This window comes from Nannobrachium achirus (genome assembly GCF_963921795.1).
Source record: "Nannobrachium achirus genome assembly, chromosome: 9".
Classification (NCBI taxonomy): domain Eukaryota; kingdom Metazoa; phylum Chordata; class Actinopteri; order Myctophiformes; family Myctophidae; genus Nannobrachium; species Nannobrachium achirus.
Window position 1 is genome coordinate 58,217,969 of NC_137818.1, and position 16,281 is coordinate 58,234,249.

A 16,281-nucleotide genomic window follows, 5' to 3' on the forward strand; every position below is an offset into this window, starting at 1 on the left:
TGGAGCTGTGTGTGTGTGTGTGTGTGTGTGTGTGTGTGTGTGTGTGTGTGGATCATGTGTACCGATTTTTGTGACATTTGAAGAAAATATGTAGGAAAAGGAGCAAAAAGTGTGTTTTGGAGAAAATTCAAGATGGCGGAAAATCTATCATGGCGCAAATGGGCGTGGCCTATATGGGGAGATGCGTCATGACCCAAGGAATCCAGGGAAAAAATATTTTTAATTTTCCGACCTACGGTTCAAGAGTTACAGGCCAAAACGTAAAGTGGGGTGTTATGGCGCCACCATGCGGCCAAATGACACAATTATTTTTTATTTAATCCTTGAAATCATTATGAACCTCCTCTCCAAGTCTTGAAACTCTAGCCCCTATGGTTTGCGAGAGACAAATAATTGAATGAGAGTTTTTGCGATTCCCATTATAAGTCAATGGGGAAAATTAATTCACTAATAAATTAATATCAATTAAACTATTGAACCTTTCTCTTAGCAAGTTACTAGCCCACGATTCCCGAGTAAGCCGGTCGATTTGACATATGGCGCGAGTGTGTGGTGGCAAAACTGTGGGACTAGTAGCGTGCCGAAGTTTAGGAAGTTCAGGCTACATACAGACACACAGACAGACACACAGACACACAGACAGACCCACACGGCCACGTATAGGGAGCCTGTGCTTCACACAGCTCCAAAAAACACACTCCTTTGAATTGAATTTAACTGAATTTACGCTTTTCAGACTACAGGGGGCAGTGCTGTGCCCAGGCGCCTCTGTGATCTGCCGGAAATGAACGACAAGAAGTAGAGATGGGATTTATGGTTCTTTGAAGTGAGCCAGATCTCTGGAATCCGTTCCTTAAGAGCCGTTCAAAAGACTGGCTAATTTTAATTTTTTGATTATGAATTTATGATTACAAATTAGGCTACCTAAACCCTATATACATTTCTGCCATATTTACATTTCTGCCATTTGAAAATAGCCGATCTACAAGCTCACAATGCGTCGCGCGTTGCGACGCATTGTAAGCTTGTAGATCGGCTATTTTCTGCTTGTAGATCTGCTTGTAGATCTGCTATTTTCTAATGATTTTTCTACATTTTATTCATTGGAAAACTTGTGAAATGGGACATTCTGTATAATGAGTACCTTCTACTATTGGTACATTAATTTTGATACCAATACTTGTGTAGCGTACTTTACATTTTGAATTCCAAACTTCAACTTGTGGCAGAGTATATCAACATGATACTTTTACTTGAGTAGAGAATTTGAGTACTTTTTACACACTGTTCTGCACTTCTGTTCATTAGAAAGGAACGGCTCCCAGTCTGCGAACCGGATCCCATCGTTCATTTCAAGCCGTTCAAAAGACTCGATTCGTTCGCGAACGTCCCACCTCTAGAGTGTGGAGGTTGACGTCACCGCCTCAATAAGCTACTGCTGCTGCTGCCAACGCCCGGCTAAAGAAAAAATAAAACAACACATCATCAGGTACTGTAAACTGTATGATCAACATAACATAGCGTCAAAACTACTCCTACAGTTAATACACCCTCTTATTTACAATGCGTGTTAGCCGGGGGTTCACATAATAAAGACTCAACGGTTGTATAGTCAGCAATGCTCGGGCTGGGTTGATGTTAAAAAACTGTCTTTAGCTACAGTAGTTAGCTAGCATTAGCTTATAATCACTGTGAAGATGATGATGAAGATTGTGATTTGGATCGTGTGATTTATTTATGTATTGATTGATCCATTCATTAATTGCTTGGCTTGAAAAGGCAGCTACTGGTTGGTTAGCAAACATTAGATGTGACAGCAGAGCAGCAGTGATGGATGGATGTGTTGTGACAATCACAGTCTGTCCACTGTCTGTGCCAGTCATTTTACACCAGTAATCAATACATAATCACATCTCTCAGACGAGCACAGAGAGACACTCTTTAATTGTAGCTACAGTAACATCTGCTTGTGGTGGTGAGGATGCATTTTAGTCACCATGATGCTAACCTCCACTTCTCTGGAACAAACTGCCTGAAACTACATGTTATAATCTGGTCAAAGCAGCCTGCTTATTTTCACAGGCCTTTAGAGTGTGTGTGTGTGTGTGTGTGTGTGTGTGTCTGTGTGTGTGTGTGTGTGTGTGTGTGTGTGTGTGTGTGTGTGTGTGTGAGTGTGAGAGAGAGATTTATTTGTTGGGTGGGGTCCTAAAGTGCTGCATTTTGTGAATGTGTTGATTAATGCAAACTGTGTCGATCACTACTAGTTAAAACCCCACGATTAGACTTGATAACGATTACTGTGATTTATAATGTGATTATTTTCAGCAAATTATATTTCTTAAGTCGTATACAAATAAATATGATGGATGTTGTTTTTTAAACTGTAGTTTGTATGTTAATACTGCAATGTATAAAACTGTTGCAAGTAGAAGTCTGGAAGTAGTACAAGTACAAAAGTATTGGCATCATAATGTACGTAAAGAAACAAAAGTAAAAGTACTCACCCTGCAGAATGTCCCATTTCATGTTAGATTTACAAGCTTGTAGATCAGCTATTTTCAAATGGCTTTAATTTAATAATCTAAATGTACAAAGTAACTAAAGTTTACTATTAATTGTAGTGCAGTAAAAGTGCAATATTTGCTTCTGAGATGTAGTGGAGTTGAAACCGTATTGGAAATTGGAATTACTCAAGAAAAGTACAAATCTCAAAATTGTTAAGTACAGTACTTACGTAAATCTATTTAGTTACTTTCCACCACTGGACAAAACAAAAGAAAAAGATCCAAGGTTTCTGACCGACAGCAATGAGATGTAGTGTTTGTTTATGACAGCAAATTTGGATTTAGTTTTAGTCATAGTCTTTTGAATAACATGTAATTTAATTTTAGTCATAATTTAGTCACCTGAAAAGTTTTAGTTTCAGTCAAATTTTAGTCGACTAAATCTACAGTTGATTTAGTCAACTGAAATGTAATTTGGCGGGCCTTGATGGCATCGTAATGACGCTACACCTCAAAACCAACCAAACATAAAATGACTTTCTCCTCCACTACTCCCTCCCTAACGTTTTTGTCTAGTTTTTATTTTGTTGACGAAATTGTCAATATATTTAGTCTTAGTTTTAGTCATCACAGCTTAGTTTTTAATTAGTTTTCGTCAGTTGAAAAACATTTTTCGTCATAGTTTTAGTCAACAAAATCAACAATGATGAGATGTCACTTGACTCAGCTTGATGGCAATGGCTTGTCAAACATGATGGCAAGAGTGTGTGTGTGTGTGTGTGTGTGTGTGTGTGTGTGTGTGTGTGTGTGTGTGTGTGTGTGTGTGTGTGTGTGTGTGTGTGTGTGTGTGTGTGTGTGTGTGTGTGTGTGTGTGTGTGTGTTCTCCTTCAGGTCTCGTAAACGCAGACATGCAGACTATCAAATGTGTTGTGGTCGGAGACGGAGCCGTGGGAAAGACCTGTCTATTGATTTCATACACCACCAACAAATTCCCCTCTGAATATGTACCAACAGTGAGTAAACCAAACGTCACTTCGCATTCAAAAATACGCCATAAAAAAACCTCAAGAAATGACTTATTTTCTATCAATAGACCATATTCACACAGCGGCCATCTTGGATTGCGTCACCACATGGGGTGGCAACATGTCTGAGCCTGCATTACAAACCATTGTAAACAATGGGGCGATGGTCCCAAAATATGCGTTCTGTTCCACCAATTTATTTTGACCAAATTGACAAATGGTCAGATGACAAAGTCAACATCCCCAAAAGGGATTCAAAAGAAGGGCTAGAATAACTGGATTGAAGGGTACATCCATGATATTCAAGGTAAGTTAAGTTGCTATGTTACAGTGTACAAAGACTCGCTATCTGTGCAGTGCTTACTCTGCCGTCATATTAATTATTTGTTAAGATTGATTCATGATTAATATGGAAACACCATGATTCAGTAAGTTAATATGACAGTGGAGCAAGCACTGCACAGATACTGTAGCAAGTCTTTGTACATAGTAATGTTGCTCAATCTAACTTACCTTGAATGTACTCTTCAATCCACTTACTCTAGCCCTTCTTCTGAATCCTTCTGGGGATGTTGACGTTGTCATCTACCCATTTGTCGATTTGGTCAAAAGAAATTGATGGAACAGAAATTATATTGGTTTGTAATGCAGGCTCAGGCGTGTTACCACCCCATGTGGTGACGCAATACAAGATGGCCGAGGTGTGAATATGGTTTATTACACACAGTGATACCCCATGAATTCAAGGCTTCAAGGGGTGTGTAGTTGATAGAAAAGAAGTCCTTTTTGGGGGGAACTACTCCTTTAACATGTATTTTAATTAACTGCAGAGTTTAGTGAGTGAACGTTAGTGTTAACTGTCATTTCTTCTTTGTCATTGTGTGAATGCAGGTGTTTGATAACTATGCAGTAACTGTAATGATTGGGGGTGAACCCTACACCCTAGGATTATTTGACACAGCAGGTAAGACTCTTTTGTCACGTCGTCTTCTTCTTAATTCACACCAGAGATGCCCACAGGTCTTTGAGCTCGAGTCCGAGTCGAGTCTAGAGTCTTTGAGGGGCGAGTCCGAGTCTGTATACCCCGAGTGAAATTAATGCACAACACCTTGTGAGCTTATTAGATCGGGCTACCTTCATACGACGAAGTATAACACAGGCTTTAACCACTTTCAATCCGGTGTCATTCCAAAAGAAATGTAAAAAGAAAAAAATATTTTTTATTTTAAACAAAATAAAAATGCCTAAATCAGTCTAAATGTAAATCAGACATACAAGCTCACAATGGTCGCAATGTGCTTGTAGATTGGCTATTTCCACTATTCATCGTTGCCACAAAGTATATCGTCACTGTCGGGCAGAAACCTCGTATCTCCAAGTTTCAAATTTGTAAATTTCTTCGCAAAGCAAAGCCCTGCTTCATCACACAAAGCCGTCGCACAAAAGTAGTGAAAACAGCTGATCTACAAGCACACAACGCCTCGCACCGCGAGGCGTTGTGTGCTTGTAGATCGGCTGTTTTCACTAGTTTAAATCATTTTAAAAATGATAAATACAAAACAACCGGTTTTGGACATACAAGGTTTCCACCCGACATGTATTGATTTTAGAACTATTCAGTCAGAGTGTGTGATGTTGTTGTTGCTGTTCTGTGTGCAGGTCAGGAGGACTACGACAGGTTACGACCACTGAGCTATCCTCAGACAGACGTGTTCCTGGTCTGCTTCTCCGTGGTTTCCCCCTCCTCCTTTGAGAACGTCAAAGAGAAGGTTAGTCCATTCTGCTCCTCCTCCAGGCTATTAAAACCTGTTAACACCTGGGGCAGGTTCTATAAGCAGGCGTTGGCACTAAGGCTTGCCCACCTGCCCCCGGCAGGTAAATGAAACTTTCGGGCAGGTGAAGATTGCTTTCAGGTTGACCGACCAGGCAAGTGCTCATTTGAGAGGGGACACAACAGTCAGCAGATATCTGTCTAAACACCTGAACGTGCATGGCCAGAGCTCTGTCTTCTGGTCTGCGGAATGTATAATAAGAGCACCGATTGCTGTTTTTATTGTTGCTACACTTAAAAAAAGTGTGAAACCATAGAAATATTCAATCATAGCTATGTAGGTATTTGGATTTGTAAGTATTGAGGTACAGTATGACATTTATATCGCACAGCCCCAGAAAGTAAAGAAATAATTATTATTATAGTATTGATTGAGCGGTAATTAAAATCTTACCTATCATTTTATAATGGACGATTTACTTTTCGGGCAAGTGGGCATGACCTTTGGGCAAGTAGATAATGACCTGTACTTGCCTGACGGGCAAATGCCTCTGAGACCTTAGTGTCAACCCCTGATAAGTGCCTTCTAAATCATTTTTTTTAATGATCAGAAATGGTAGATGTACAAGCTTGCAGCGCGGCACGAAGTGATGCGCTGTGATCTTGTATATTTGCTATTTTTTAATAGCCAATGCTAAAATCTTAAAATGACACGATCCTTTGCTGGTTTTAATGGGTTAACCAACATGAAACCAGTTACCTAGCGTCCATGTTGGGCTGAACATTGAACAAAAATATCATGATAGTTGATTAATATGTCAATTCTTCTATAGATTATTAAATATGATTAATTTTTACTCCAAATTATGCTAAAATAAGGTAATTAAGTTTTAAATGGCAATGGTAAATGCTCAAGTTATCTGAACCGAGACAGAGAGACAGCAGTCAAAAACATACCTTTTAATTGTATTAAATCTAACAAAGACGTGCCTTCACATTTTGGTTGTAAATGGCTTATTAAATATCTGTTTTAGTAATGTTACTCATCACTAAACCTGTTGTTTAAGTAGAACAATCAATTATCGATTACATTTCTTATTGTGTCATGCCTAAAATAATGATGTTAATCTTAGATTAATTGTGATAGTGCCTGTTCCATCAGTTCACTCCAATCGTCTGTCCCTTTAAGCGGCTGCCCATCCAGATGTTTGATGATTAACCTGCCTTGCTGATGCTGCTTAACTCAGTCAGAACGGCTACACATTATTGTGTATCATTATTTTATGCTTTAACTATTGAAAAACAGCAGATATACAAGCTCACAGCGCGGCACCGAGTGCCGCGCTGCGAGCTTGTAGATCTGCTATTTTTGAAAAATCGCGAAAATTTGAATTTTGGCCCGATTCTATAAGTGTCTTTTGAATCCTTCTAAGATTCTTTGAAAAAAACCTATGTTTCTACAGTATGTCAGCAATCTGGCTATAGCCATCGTCAAAGAAAAGGTCCTTTTCACTTAACTGGAGCTCAGTTAGTCTGTTCTTGAGAGAATACTATGTCAGTGGTTCTCAAACCTTTTCACGTGAAGGACCCCCAAAAAGATATTTATTTGGCCACGGACCCCCATCTCAAAATATTTAGTTCCAGGGACCACCCAGAAGCAAAATTTTATTTACAAACGTTCGCTTTGAAAATCCATATATTCAAAGATTTGCCCACATTTTCACGACTTTTTCAAAAATAGCAGATCTACGAGCTCGCAGCGCCGCACTCGGTGCCGCGCTGTGAGCTTGTATATCTGCTATTTTTCACTGGTTAAATCATTCAATAATTCTAGGCCTGAATGGGTTAATGTACCAACCGTCCTCTGTCAGATGTAAAAATAACTTGGTTCACAAGGGCATTAAAGATGAGCTGAAATGAAAAATATGTTTTTCACCCTTTTGGAGCAGATCCGTGGTCATATTGGGGACACAGATAAAAATAGGAGAATTTCCCTTTTTGTGTATTTTTTATATCAAAAGTCCAATCTGAATTGCTTCTCAAAACTACATTAGCAGGTACCAACCATTTACACCCCATACGTATCATGACCTGCACCTGTCAATCACTGTTCCACGCAGAGCTGTTAATCTTTATTCTAGACACTAGAGGGCAGTGTTGCATTTTTAATTTAGATGTTTGAGAGGCCAGAGATAGGCAATGCAGCAACAGAAACTCTATTCAGCATTGCCTTGTTAGAATCTTTTTACTGGGGCGCCCGCTGGCCTACTGGTCCAGGCACATACCACTTAGGTATTGCCACATAGGCATGGATGCCTGGTGGTGTCGCCGGTTCGATTCCCGATCCGGACGACCTTTGCCGCGTGTCACCCTGTCGGTCTACTATCTTATCGATAAAGGCATAAAAGCCCCAAAACGAATCTTTAGAATCTTTTTACTGAGTGAGGTAGCCTCCAGGTGGGTCATGGTTCTGTCCATGCCCAGGATGAGCGCTCATAGCCGGGTAAATGACGTGCAGCTGTACGGTGCTTGGAGGTTGAAATGATCCATGCCGTTCAACCCTGTCCACATCGCTGTGACTGGCTGAGGTGCGTTCGGCTACAGTTTCAGTAGGAAATGCACCACGAATACGGGAATGCAATACTCTCAACAATAGCATTTAACCCATTTAGGCCTAGAATTATTGAATGCTTTAACTATTGAGTCGTGAAAATGCGTGCAAATCTTTGAATATATTTATTTTCAAAGCGAACGTTTGTAACTCAAATGTTGCTTCTGGGGGGGGGGGGGGGGGGGGGGTCCCTGGAACTAAATATTTTGAGATGCGGGTCTGTGGCCAAATAAATATCATTTTGGGGGTCCTTCATATGAAAAGGTTTGTGAACCACTGACATAGTCTCTCAAGAACAGACTAACTGAGCTCCAGTTGAAGTGAAAAGGACCTTTTCTTTGACGATGGCTAGCCAGATTGCTGACATAGAAACATAGGTTTTTCAAAAGAATCGCAGAAGGATTCAAAAGACACTTATAGAATCGGGTCAAAATTGTCATTTTCAAGATCTTTTCAAAAATAGCACTCGGTGCCGCGCTGTGAGCTTGTATACCTGCTAATTTTCAATAGTTAAAGCATACAATAATGATACCCAATAATGTGTACCCGTTCTAAATGGATTAAAGCTGCACTATATGTTTCCGTTCTAGCCTGGATTTGAACCCGGGTCTCCTGCACAAGTGCTGACATTTATACGACTGAGCCTGCCTGCTTACCTGGGAAATAGTATTTTTGATCTTCAGTTTGTCAAACCAGAAAACACAGGATTGCGTCCAACGGTCCAACTCAGACACAGGATCTTAATGTCTCAATAGAATAGCAGGGAGACCAAATTCAACCACCAGAATTGTATCCTTGTAACTCAATCTACCATTCGGATAACATTTATTTATTTTGAGATTTAACTAGAAGATAAGCCCCTTGAGATGCAGCATCTAGTTTTCGAGGGGGACCTAACAACATAATAACATCACAATAACGATAGAATACAATAACATTTTATTCACTGAAATAATTCACTGAATAAGGTGCCCTCCACACTAGGCGCGATTGCCGTCAGGACTGCCGCTAGGATCAGCGGTGGCCGCACCGCGGTGAGACACAAACATACTTGCTCAGTGAGTAAACGGCGCGCGGTATTTCACAAAGATGAACACAATCCGTCTCTCACCACCCGCGTACGCATGCACAAACGAGCACGCTCGCGGTGGATTTCACGTTTTGGGGCGGCCTCGCCGCCCCAAAACTTCGCTGCGCGGCCGAAAAAGCCGCCCACCTCTCATTGAAAATGAATTGCTAGGAGGCGGTGACCGCGCGTAGTGTGGAACCACCTTAAGTCTTTAAGTCCAAGAACTTCTGTGTTTAGTATGGATGAAAGATCAAAAGCAGACTACCGATACTACTATGTTTTATTTTATTTTGTTATGGGAACAGTCCAGCTTTTGCCACAATCGTCTTTACCCATCAGAGATCGGACTATGATTAAATCCTCTTTTTTCCCCTTGTGTCTTCCAACAGTGGGTCCCTGAAATAACTCACCACTGTCCCAAGACCCCCTTCCTGCTGGTAGGAACCCAGATAGACCTGCGGGATGACCCCTCCACGGTGGAGAAGCTGGCCAAGAACAAACAGAAACCCATCACCCCCGAGACGGCAGAGAAGCTGGCCCGGGACCTCAAGGCTGTCAAATACGTGGAGTGTTCAGCTCTGACACAGGTAAGACCTTAAGTTGAATCACATTTGACATTGTTGGTGAGGGACGTGTATGTCATGAATGTTAGAGTAGTGTTTCCCCACCTTTTTTCTGCATGGGCAAACTTTTCATGTCCCAAGAATCCATGGGCACACCAACATAATACGAGGGTGTAAATATTGTCACTGTTGGGAAGAAACCTTGTATCTCTAAGTTTCAAATTTGTATGTTTCTTCGCAAAGTAAAGCCCTGCTTCATCATACAAGGCTGTTGCACAACAGTAGTGAAAACAGCAGATCTGCAAGCACACAACGCCTCGCACCGCGAGGCGTTGTGTGCTTGTAGATCGGCTGTTTTCACTAGTTAAAGAGATATTACACTTTCAAAAAACTTTTGGTCATTGTATGGTCTAATCAGGCTTGTATGAACACCCTGAACAGTTTTTAATTTGCTTCATTCAGTATTTAGATATTTGATGTAAATGTTACCAGCTCCAACACGCCCAGGCCCTCTCCACATACACACCCATTGTAACTTCAAACTCCATTTTAACCATGATAGATTCATCAAAAACACCCATTATTTTTTCTGGTGACTCATAATACCCTCCTAATACGTGAGCAGACCGTGTTTTTTCAATAACTTTTTTCTTTTATTTTTAATAATTCTTTGGGAAAATGGAAAACATTAAATACAATAATATTTTATTGAAAATAAATGAAAAAGGTTATTGAAAAAACACGGTCTGCTCACGTATTAGGAGGGTATTATGAGTCACCAGAAAAAAAAATGGGTGTTTTTAATGAATCTATCATGGTTAAAATGGAGTTTGAAGTTACAATGGGTGTGTATGTGGAGAGGGCCTGGGCGTGTTGGAGCTGGTAACATTTACATCAAATATCTAAATACTGAATGAAGCAAATTAAAAACTGTTCAGGGTGTTCATACAAGCCTGATTAGACCATACAATGACCAAAAGTTTTTTGAAAGTGTAATATCCCTTTAAAATCATTTTTTAAATTATAAATACAATACTGGCTTTCAAACAGTTTCAAGGGGCACACCAAAGGTCCCCAGGGACAGAGGTTGAGAAACACTGTGTTAGATAGTAGGGCTGGGCAATATATTGATATTATATCGATATTGTGATTAGACTACATAGGGATTTTGGATATCATAATATTGTGACATACTGTAGGTGTTGTCTTTTGCTGGTTTTAATAACTTTAATAACCCTTTTTATACTTAGAAATGTTAAAAGAAAGAGAGAAATAGCTGATGTACAAGTTCACAAAGCATCGCAATACCATGTGTTGTGAGCTTGTGTTTTAGCTAGTTTTTTTTCCACAATATTTGCGACCGTCAGGTCGCAGTTTAGTATCAAAACCTCCACCGGCCGTCCGTCCGTCGGTCGGTCACACGTCACACGTCACACCTTTGCCCTGCTCATATCTCCGCATCAGTATGACATCACACTGCTTATGACATCACACCGTACACAAATTACCCTTATATAAGACCGGCATTATCTACCGACAGATTAGTAACAAGATGTCAAAATCGTCTAGGAAGGATGGTGTGAGTCATGCTGGCACATGCGGCAGGAGGAAGCTGGTGCAATCGACCCCTTGGCTTGTCGGGACCCCTGCCTACTAACGGGGTGGCAGGCTATCACCTCAGACTAGAACCCGTACGGGGTGGCCGACACCAGCCCATTGACAAGAGAGAGGCCTTGATGTCCCTTTACTCTTTGATGGGGTGGCCAGTTGACTAAGAGTTTCCGTTCGGGCCTTCTCGATATTGTACAGATTTCCACGGGAAATCTGGGGGTGGCTGTTACAAAGACCCTCACTCACCTTCACGTCATGTGGCTAGTCGTTAGGTAGCCATAGTTACACGTTGAAGGTTGAATCTCCAGATATGGAGATAACCAACACATCCCTCCATATATGGAGATAACCGACGAATCTCACTAAGTCTGACCTCACAAGCCCCATATTTGGACACGAACAACATATAACTCCATATATAGAGACATAGCTGCTGACATCAGTATGACATCACACTGCTGACATCAGTATGACATCACACCGTACACAAATGACCCTTATATACGGTATTTGGTCATAAATATCATGATATTTGATTTTGTCCATATCGCCCAGCCCTATTAGATAATTGCATTAATGCTGCAGCATACTTCTTGCACAAAATGACGTAGTTGTGGAGAAAACAAACAAACATTGAACTTCCGAAGTTCTTTTGGCAGTTCTTGCAGCTCCAAGTTATTCTAACTATCCAAAAAAGGAGCTCATGATAGAAACAAATGGTGGCAAAAATCAGCACTGTATTCAATGCATGGTCTAACATTCAGCACTCAAAGCGGAGCAGCACTGACTAAAGGACAATTTTGTCCGCAGGGAACTTGTTTGGTTCAAAACAAAATGATACTAAAACAACGTTCTGCTGAAGTATGCTGCCAGCTTAACCCTGCTAAAAGGATTTGGTGGCTGTCGGGGCGGGAAACCTTATCTCCATATTTTGCTATTTTGGAAAAGTATTTTGAAAAGTTTCACCTATAGTGACATGGTCAGCATAGGGACACCAGGTTGAAAAGGGGTTAGTTCTTGCTTTGGGTTTTATTTATATTCAACCAATGAAAAGTATTTTTACTTTTGACTAAATTAAAAGGATACAACCACATTTTATCCATTGGAACACATTTTTTACTTCTTTTCAATTTCGGTTGGACAAAAAAAAAGGTTTCCACCCGTCAGACACCGAACGGTTTGCTGTGGCTGTCTTCTTTGCTAACTCCTTTCCGACTTGGCCTCTAACTAACTCCAGTGTTGTTCACCCCATCTCCTCCTCCTTTTTTCTCCCACTGTAGCGGGGACTGAAGAACGTTTTCGATGAGGCTATCCTAGCCGCGTTAGAGCCCCCCGAAACTCAGAGAAAGAGAAAGTGCTGTCTGTTCTGATGTCTCCTTCAATCTCGCTTTTTGCCTCTTGTCTGCTGCTTATTTCACAGTAAAGAAATGTCTTTTTGTCAACCGAAATAATCACGATGGCCCCCGTCTGAAATGTATGCCTATTAACACTCCGCCATCTGTTCTGTGTCTGCTTTTTGTTTGAACTAGGCCTAATCTCAATTAGCCCATGCTGCCTTGTCCTTTATCATAACCGTGCCAATCTTTACTTTTCATCTCTCTGTTGTTCTCAATACCGGTTTAATTTATACTTTGTCACTTGATGATATAATGATGTGGAATTGTAGGGTACTTCATTTTTGTCGCGGGGAGTGTTGTGCAATGAAGTACAGCAGTGTTTCTCAAATTTCTAAATTTCAGGGTCTCCCCTTAACTCTGACAGTGTACAAATGGAACCAAATGAACCCGTCCATTTGTACACTGTCAGTACACTTGTATGGGTCAATTTAGACCCCGTAAAAGGAACCCACAGAGTCCCTGGAATCCACTTTGAGAACCACTGAAGTACAGTATGAATAAACGTTTACATTTGGGCGTGCATAGCAGAAGTATTTTTCATTTTTAAATTCTGTTATTGACTCAGTTATACTATTTTTGTTTGTGTCCTTGCAAAGCACCGGAAATAGCAGATCTACACGCTGGCCGTGAGCTTGTAGATTGGCATTTGTCAGTGCGTGACATAGCGCCGCAGATCTTGTAAATCTGCTATTTCACAATTAAGTATAAATCAAGCTTTATACTACATCCTGTCTGTATTTATTTATTTATAGATCCACTCTTGTTTTTCCTTATTGCCAGATCAAAGCTTTTCCATCAGCTCTTTGTCCTTATACAAACTAGTCGAACGTTATGGGGGTAATCTTGTTACTGTTAATTTGAATAAAGGGACATTCTGAGTCCTCGGCTCCAGTTCAAGTTGGAATTTTAATCTTACAATCTATTCCAGGGACGTGCTGGGAAAAGCGGGACAACTCCCGAACGGCTGATTCATTCCCGGACGGTCCATGCCGGCCATTAGGAAAAAATTAAACTGTTTGCACAAAAGTAAAAATTAAACTGTTTACACAAAAGTAGTGGAAACAGCAGATCTACAAGCACACAACGCCTCGCACCGCGAGGCGTTGTGTGCTTGTAGATCGGCTGTTTTCACTAGTATAAATCATTTTTAAAATGATAAATACAAAACAAACGGTTTTGGACATAAGGTTTCCACCCGACAACGACGAAATATAACTCATGTAATTGGCCCACTGGCTTGTCACTTGTCATGATCTGAAATGGCAAATCTTTGAGTAGCAGCAGCGCTATAGCGAGAGATCTCTCTCTATAGCGTGCAATGAGGGCCTCTACAACTCTTGGGCTGAATCAGGGGCCCAGCACGTCCCTGATCTATTCCCTGGCCCGTGTTTTGTCGATAATTTCCGAGCGGGTGGTTCTTGTTTTTTTGAATGTGAATGTTTTGTTTCCACAGAAAGGATTAAAGAATGTGTTTGATGAGGCCATACTGGCGGCACTGGAGCCCCCTGAACCTAAGAAAAGGCGTAGATGTGCACTTCTCTGAGTTTTCCCCACCAGCCCTGTCCCTCTACCGCCACCCCCTGTTTACCCCAATAACTACAGTAGACTGACACTATTGCAGGAGGCCAAGTGTTACTGTAAAAACCCCATTCCCACATAAGTCGGCGCGTCAAAAATAAACGGCGCGCCTCCTTATGGTAAGAGTTTGACACGGAAACGAACTAGCTGATGTGTTTGGCGTGACTTTGAACCGCAACTTTGCCGATTTCTAATCTGAATGCCGTCGTTTTGTTGTGAGAGGGGCACCCTGGCATGTGGCGCGTAACACTTGGGTTATACTTAGTTGTGTGTGTGGGCGTTGTGAATGCTGAAAATGGCTGATCTACAAGCTCACATTAAGTCACATCCGCTATGTGTGGCGACCTTGTAGATCTGCTATTTTAGGTGCACTCAGCTAAGTATAAATCATGTTTAATGCTTCCTAATGTGTTCTGTGTCCAAACAGAGCTCTGGTTACATGGCTGTCAATTGATATAGACTGTGCCGAAAAGCGCAATTTTACACATTTCTTCCACAACAGAATGGATTTGGATTCAGGTTAAAACAAATCTGGAAAGTTGCCCTTCAAGGGGCAGTATTTGACTGTTGAGATGAGAATTCCAGAATGGTATTTTAGTGACATGAACACTGGATACTAAAGATGTAACCGTTCACGAGTTGATATAACAATATACAAGTGTTGTACAAGCACACCACATTTGAGTGGGACTGCAGTATGTTTACAGTTATTCACTTAGTTGGGCGCCAAGGCCTGCTAACTTACACTAAAATATAGAGCCTGACCAATGCCACATTTTTGGGTCTTAGCCCAAATTTTTTAGTTTGACTAAAATTGTCAAAGTGAAAAAGAATTTGAAAAACTTGGATTTGATTAAAGTTTATATGGGACAAAATTGTACTAAATTGTAACTTTTAGACCAATGACACAAAGTCAAATAACGGTCAGACCGATATATTGGTTGGGTTCTACAATAATATACAGTAGATTTTATGTGGAAGCGCAAAACGCCCTGAAAAGGTATTTTTATCGAACCACTGTTGAAATGTTTATATTATCTTATATTTAATTGGCGGTGATTGATAGGAGTTCACGGCCCATGCTAAATGGCACGCAGACAAGATGAGTACAGTTCCAATAGAAAAGTGATGTATTTTATTTGACATCTATTGCTGCCTTTATTCAATGCCACACTGCATGCAATTACACTTTAAGTTTTATATTTGTATTGCATAAACATTCCTGACATTGAGGCCTTATTGCTCAGTGTTGTGTTCTTATATTTCCTATATTGGCAATATTCCATTAAAATAAGAGATTCACAAGCCTAGATAGGGTTTTGAAAATGATAAATGCCTGAAAGATCTGAAAGAAGGAATACAAATTGTTTCTTAAGTTTAAAATCAACACTATAAACTTAATATCGCCATAAAACATTAAAGTGGTTGACACTTAACACATTAAAGTGAACTCATTTAAATTCTAACTTTGAGAGGTGACGGTAAGCACAATATTACCTCTACATTGCCATGCAGGTTAGTTGGACATTTTAGAACTACTTCAATTAAACACAGATCAAGTCTTTTTTCTTTTTTTTACTGGTACTGTTTGAAAAAGTGTCTAATATCATTACCACCCAGTCTGTCCGTTTGAATAATTACTTTACTGAGAGAATAACCTTGTCACTTAATTCACTTGACATGTATTGATGCCGTTTTAAAATCACATCAATACGTGTCAACCATCCGTCGGTGAATTAATCAAATGAAGCTGAAAATCAAACGATTAAAAAACAATTTAAAATGACTGATGTATCTGAGGATTTGATTTGTGTTCCATTTTACTAAAGGTAAATTGTATTGTATCTTGCTTGTGATAAAATGTTACCATAAACCAGTATTATGAATAAATCATTGCTATTGTGTATATCCATTAAAAGATTTTCACCAACAAGCCAATTTATTTTTGAACAGAATCTCATGCATATCCACAAAGGTATAAACTGTTTATCATAAACTCATTCACACAGTTGATAGCTTGGTTGTTTTGCTACTATAGTTATGTTATCCGGAGGGTACTTTTACCTTGTAGTAGAATGATAAAACAATTTTAGAAAAGCATAGCCTACGCTTTATGCAGACGGTTTACATTAAATCAAAATGAACTTTTACA

At 40.2% G+C, this 16,281-nt stretch overlaps 1 protein-coding gene across 2 annotated transcripts; it reads left to right on the top strand.

Moving 5' to 3' along the window:
- Nucleotides 1-1,414: 1,414 nt before the first annotated feature.
- On the top strand, nucleotides 1,415-16,047 carry LOC308291988 (cell division control protein 42 homolog). 2 transcript variants are annotated; one of them, XM_080734171.1, is made up of 6 exons: nucleotides 1,415-1,489; nucleotides 3,396-3,517; nucleotides 4,421-4,493; nucleotides 5,189-5,298; nucleotides 9,370-9,567; nucleotides 14,005-16,047. In XM_080734171.1, the coding sequence occupies exons 2-6, from the start codon at nucleotides 3,413-3,415 to the stop codon at nucleotides 14,092-14,094; spliced, it is 576 nt and encodes a 191-aa protein (XP_080590297.1). In that variant the 5' UTR covers nucleotides 1,415-1,489; nucleotides 3,396-3,412; the 3' UTR covers nucleotides 14,095-16,047. The 2 variants fall into 2 exon arrangements, with proteins under 2 accessions (XP_080590297.1, XP_080590298.1); XM_080734172.1 differs by lacking the exon at nucleotides 14,005-16,047 and adding an exon at nucleotides 12,435-13,349.
- Nucleotides 16,048-16,281: the final 234 nt, after the last annotated feature.

Coding starts and splice junctions, on each gene's coding strand:
- LOC308291988 (XM_080734171.1), top strand. CDS start 3,413: ATGCAGACTATCAAATGTGTTGTGGTCGGAGACGGAGCCGTGGGAAAG. Junction 5,299..9,369: donor TTGAGAACGTCAAAGAGAAG/GTTAGTCCATTC, acceptor GTCTTCCAACAG/TGGGTCCCTGAAATAACTCA. Junction 9,568..14,004: donor AGTGTTCAGCTCTGACACAG/GTAAGACCTTAA, acceptor TTGTTTCCACAG/AAAGGATTAAAGAATGTGTT.